Source organism: Cimex lectularius, unplaced genomic scaffold (assembly GCF_000648675.2).
Source record: "Cimex lectularius strain Harlan isolate CLEC.00 unplaced genomic scaffold, Clec_2.1 scaffold4, whole genome shotgun sequence".
NCBI classification, from domain to species: Eukaryota; Metazoa; Arthropoda; class Insecta; order Hemiptera; family Cimicidae; genus Cimex; species Cimex lectularius.
The window spans coordinates 4,307,517-4,313,516 of record NW_019392723.1 but is presented as its reverse complement, the minus strand read 5'-3'; the positions used below and the strand labels follow the sequence as shown (position 1 = coordinate 4,313,516).

At 33.6% G+C, this 6,000-nt stretch overlaps 1 protein-coding gene across 1 annotated transcript in view; it reads right to left on the bottom strand.

Annotated features, from left to right (window-relative positions):
- Nucleotides 1–4,353: 4,353 nt before the first annotated feature.
- LOC112126832 (rap guanine nucleotide exchange factor 4-like) overlaps nucleotides 4,354–6,000 on the bottom strand; it is a 108,768-nt gene continuing 107,121 nt past the window's right edge. The window contains exon 8 of the mRNA XM_024226685.1: nucleotides 4,354–4,569. Coding sequence (XP_024082453.1) covers nucleotides 4,421–4,569 — 149 coding nt within the window. The 3' untranslated portion in view covers nucleotides 4,354–4,420. The remainder of the gene's footprint in view (nucleotides 4,570–6,000) is intronic.

The window sequence follows — 6,000 nt, the reverse complement described above, 5'->3', positions numbered from 1 at the left end:
TTATTTGAAGATTACAACATTCGAGCGCTGAACAACCAAAACATTCCTCTACATGAATACTTAAGTTGCGGTAAAACTGTTTTATGTATTGGGTTGTCCGGAAAATAATGCAGGATTTTGGTATTAAACAAAAAAAAAGAAACTAGTTACTTTAAAGCAATGTTCTTTAATCAAAATAATTTCCCATACTCTCAATACATTTCTCCCAACGTGTTGGTAACTTATTAATTCCGTCTGAGTAGAATTCAGAATTTTTAGAATTGATAAAGTCAATAAATGCATTTTCCAGTTCCGTTTGATTTTTGAATATTATGTGTTGTAAGTAGTGGTCCAGGTGTCTAAAAAAATGGTAGTCAGTAGGCGAGAGGTCCGGAGAGTAGGGTGGGTGAGGCAAAGTTTCATAGCCAAGCTCCAATAATTTTTGTGACGTTACACGTGACACATGTGGTCGAGCGTTGTCATGCAACAAAATGGGCCCTTTCCGATTGACCAAAGAGGGCTTCATTACTGCCAATTTCTGATGCATGGTATTAATTTGGTTACAGTATGATTCAGCATTGATGGTTTCGCCAGGATTTAAGAAGCTGTAGTGTATTAAACCAAATGAAGCCCACCATACCGTAACCATTACCTTTTTTTGATGAGTTGGGGGCTTTGGAGCTTCTCCTTTGTCGAGCCACTGTCCAGAACGTCTAGTGTTATCGTAGAGAATCCACTTTTCGTCACATGTAACAATTCTGGCCAGAAATGGGTCATTTTTGTTTCGACAAAGAAGTGATGCACAAACATCAAAGCGCTGATTTTTTTGGCGATCGTTTAATGAGTGTGGAACCCAATTTTCGAGTTTTTTCACTTTTCCAATCGCCTTGAGGTGGTCAGCGACGGTCGTTTTACTGACTTTGAGTTGCTCTGCAAGTTCTCGAACAGTTGTTTTGGGGTTTTCTTCCACCACTGATCGCAGAACATCATCATTAAGAGAGGAAGGCCTTCCACGACCTTCTTCATCTTCAAGGCTGAAATCTCCCTCCCGAAATTTTTTAAACCACCTTTGCACAGTGCACTCATTAACACAACCCTCGCCCCAGACTTGGTTAATTTTTCTAGCCGTTTGGGCTCCGCTTCGGCCGAGTTTAAACTCGTAAAAGAAAATCGTACGAAATTCTCGCTTTGACATTATAAGGATGACTGAATTATTTCCAAGTAGCGGAATGCTACAGAGGTAAACAAACAATATCATTTGGAAGAGGATTAATAAGTGTTGACATTCATACAAATGAGTAATCCTGTAAACGTAAACAGAATATTTTATATAGATTTTTTTTAATGAAAACTTAAAATCCTGCATTATTTTCCGGACAACCCAATAATCTCAGTCATCTCTCACTTCCTCAGCCCTATACATTTTTGTGTCTGCCTGACTAATTGTATGACTCTCCTTCCTTGTCTTTACGATATATCATTTCAAGCTCTAAATCTGTCTTTATGTTAAACAATCATTCATACTTTCTGTTCTTTCCTATGTTCAAAAAGAGTAAACATTCATGGATGATTAGTGAATTTTGTACGTTCATATCGGGTGATACAAAGGTATTGCTTGATTAATAACCAACTTTCTAAGAAATCTTCCTACGTCTAATCTGTAGACTAACAACTGCTACCCAACCTGCATATATTTTTTTAATACAGTTGTCGGCATATATGTTATGCCTACTAAATGATATTTCTGCTTATATGTTTGTTTGTTTGTCTATTGTTATGTGTGAACTATTCCTATTTTTCTAAATAAAACCTTATCTGTACTGATTAGGATTTATTCAATTTATTAGTTTATAACTAAATCGTATCACCTCACAAAATCAAAGAGGCTTTCCAATCTTGTATTACATCGTTCTCTATCCTTCTAGCTATGTAACTATAACGTTGTACTTTATTGTACCAGTAATGGACATGGACGAACGAAACCTCTGGTCTATGTCTTCATAATTTAAGAACTTAAAAAAGAAAGGAAGGAAGAAAGTTGAACACAAATAGAAAGATATGTGATTGATTCGATTGGTAAATAAACAAGACAGATCTGGAATAAATATTAGTTAATGTCAAGGAGCATTCGTATTTTACGACCAAATTAATATATAAAAGACCTATCAATCTCAATTAATATATTATGTTCAGATTTTTTATCTTTATACATATCTCATTTCCTCGTCCTTTTCACTTTGTCTGTCTGACTGTCTCGCACTTTCCCTCTCTTCTCCATTTACCTATCTCAAGCTATTTCTGTTGAATCTGTCATTAAGTTAATTAATCCCTTGCTCCAATCCATCTTGCTCTTTTCAATAAAGAGAAGAGTCAGAGAGAAGGAGAAAGATAGATAAATAGAAAAAGAGGGAGAGAGTAAAACAGAAAATGACAAAACATTTGTAATTAATATTTTGATGTAAAAAAAATAAATAAAATAACATAAATGCACTAGTGTCTCCATGGTAATGTTGAATCGTCTATTAAAAGTGAAACACTTTTGAAAAATTTTGAGCTATTCCGAAGCTGAAATTCTACTTTGGATTCAACTAAACTTGCGAAGATCGTGACCTACTGAGTCATTCAATACACCTTCACTACGACGGAGTGAATAAGAATCTTGAGAAACCAAATTGGACCAATACTGATAATTTGCTGTTTCACAATGGCGTTTATCCACCCGATGGTTTTATTGGGTTGTCCGGAAAATAATGCAGGATTTTAAGTTTTCATTAAAAAAAATCTATATAAAATATTCTGTTTACGTTTACAGGATTANTCGGAGCATACGGAATATATTCGATGAAGAATGTACTGTTGAATGGGGACGCAGAGCCCGAGCAGGAGTACAACGAACAAGGAGAAAGAGGGTTCTTCAAGAAGCTCATGAAAATCATGCAATACGTGCAAATGGCTCAATACGCTTACGACGCCGCAGTTCATTACGGACCTTCCGTCCTAGAATTTGTGAACGATAACATACGGTAAGTTCCTTAACATTGTCCCTAGTTTCTATCGGCCCAGACTTTTCATTTAACAATTTTCCCTCATTTCAGGAGAAGCTCCGGCTAAACTCACCGAATTTGCCTATCACCTTTTCTCGGATTTGACTCATTTGTATTTCATGGATTTGACTTTTTTCACAAAGAAGATTTTTTTTTTGTGCGCGGTATGGACGCTTTGATTTATTGATTTGTGTTACAGTGACGTTTGTAAATACGGTGTTTTTTTGGAAATAACCTTGTTGTACATAGAGAAGAAAATCTTAAAATTGCATATAATGTAAATACTTGTAAATATAAATTTGTGTATATAGCAGTTGGTTATTTTCTCTTCATTTCACTAAATATAAGGAACCAATAGAATAATTTATTTAACAGGTCTTTCGTTTACTTTTTTGTCTTTCTAATTCAAAATTATTATTATTGTTTTGCCAACGTACCAAATGATGCCCTATGAAACGACACACAGGTACATAAATCAAAGTTTGAAAATCATGAATGAATAATATAGACATATCTGTTTTTATACAAGATTGATATAATTAGATGGTTAACAGAATAACGAATTATTTAATCTAAGAATGAAAAGTCTTTGCTTTACGCTTTAAAACAATTGTTCTTGCCATTTCACTTGTTGTTGTCAATTAGAATAACTTATTTATTAAATTAATAAATCGTACACACTATAGCCAAATTGTTTTTTTTTAAACATAGAAGGTGAACACAAAAAATAGACAGACAGTAATTTGTTATTTTCTTACATTTTTATTCCCTGGTTGAATTACAGCTGATTATTTCATACCATAAAAATCCCGTAGACGACTTCTTTGATTGTACTTTAGTGTCATTATTTTTTATTATTGTTGTTATATATAATGTCAAATACTAATCAGTTGTGTTATCAAAGATTTAAAGAGGAAGTAGAATGATAGTTTGGTTGTATAGTTACTTAAAAGAAGTCCTAATAAGAAGAGCACTTAGGTAAATATGTACTAATTTCTCAGTACATTTTCTTTTGAAAGTTTCAGCGATTCTTTACAATAAATATCCAACTTCCATTCTTAAGAGTACACCACACTTAAAAACATGTTAGAAGGAAAATGTTTATTCACATATAAGCCAGGTTCGGTTCGGTTATTTGCCTTTTCAAGATTTTATGCTTGTCATGTGCGACCTTATTGATTTGAAGGAATATTTTAGATATTTATTATTATGGTATAGCTTAAAAAGTTTAAATTTGAAATAGTTTTAGTTTCGATGCTGATCTTTTGAGCTATGATGTCTTACATGTTACTTATTTTTTAATTAATCACGACCTGGTGTATTGTATGTATTTATATCTTATTTGTTTCACAGGGTTTTATGGGTATAAGTTAAAGACTACAGATATAAATGCAAATTTACCTTGGTACGTCGTTGATCAAGGCCAGTTTTCCAAAATCTTCACCTTGGTGGAGTGTTGCTACAACCCCTTTTCCGTGGATGACGACGTCGACGGAACCGTTGAGCACGAGATACCACGACCTTCCTTCCTCTCCCTGCTCGAACACTAGAAACAAATAAAAGTCATTTTGACCAATCGATACGTGCGGCCGTGTCCCGTACTGGATCTCGACTGACTAAGCCCCTAGGCCTTATTCCAAAGTGATGGTAAACATCGATGTCATCGTCCACCCTTCTTGTAATGGGGGATACCCTATGAGATTGGGGTGACTCACTGCATTTTTCTCCCGGCACGCAACGTCCACCCCAATGCTGTTTCCTTGATGATGACTTTGATCCGGCTAAGTGACATACGTACCAGTCGAAGTATACAAACTCAATATTTTCCATAAAAATGTAATAAATTAACTCTATGCAATCAATCATACATTTGAGCAGCTGCAATGATTGATGCGGAGAGTTTTAACGAACTTCCAAAAAGCTAGTAATTCTATCATAGAAGTCTCTACCCACCAAATAAAGTTTAAAATTATATAAAAAATTGGTCTTTCTTCTAAGCATAACTATTATTAATTAAAAATAAATTATAAAAAATTAAGTAATGAATTAATTAAGGAAGTATTCGACTTCCGTCCGAATGAAAAAAAAAAACATACCCAGAATGGTTGGAAGAAATTCAATTGTCATTTTGGTTAATTTAAAAAAATAACTTTCTAATTATATATTCCATATTATTTGTACCATTTGCATCCATAAAGTTAAGGGGAAAAACGCACAGACGTAGGCCGTTAAAGGATAGCCAACCTCTTGGTTAAATTCAGCAATATTGGTGAAATGTTATTTATTTTTATATGTGAAATATCCTTAAAAACTATTATGGCTTGTTTTAATTATAAAATAATCGTATAAATAATTAATAAGTTGAAATGTACATGCAAATATATTAAGGCGGGAGTAGATGTGAATAAATAATAATTACACAGCTCCATTTATAAATAAATATTAAATCATTTTACAAAATTATGTGTTTATATACTTAGTTTCGGACCAATGTTAGTCGAAGAGTGTGAATTTATATTTTAGCTATAAACAACAAACTTTCTGATTACTGTACAGGGTGGTTCGGGGGCGATAGCATACCAAATGTAGTAGAATAACTCAAAAACGGGCTTCCAAACACCTTCCGGCGGTAAAATACGACATTTTAAATATTTTGTCGACCATATCTGACTTCATCCAAGAAAATACAGAATTACCCCGGTTGTATTTTCGTTTTTCATAGAAATTAAAGTAGTTTTTAAAATGTACGATAAATCTTCTAAAAAATGAAAGACGAGTCATCTACTGATTCCTATCCGATCAATTCACTAATAGCCGAATTGCTGCCATACCCATAAAATTAAAAAGTTTGAATTTTTTTAAAAGATCTCTTTGAAGCATTTCAAAAATTCTCTGGGCAGTGGCAAAACACCCTAGAGCTTAGCGAATTGAACAAAAATGCTTTATTTAATAAGTTTTGGAATGGTTTTCTTGGTAC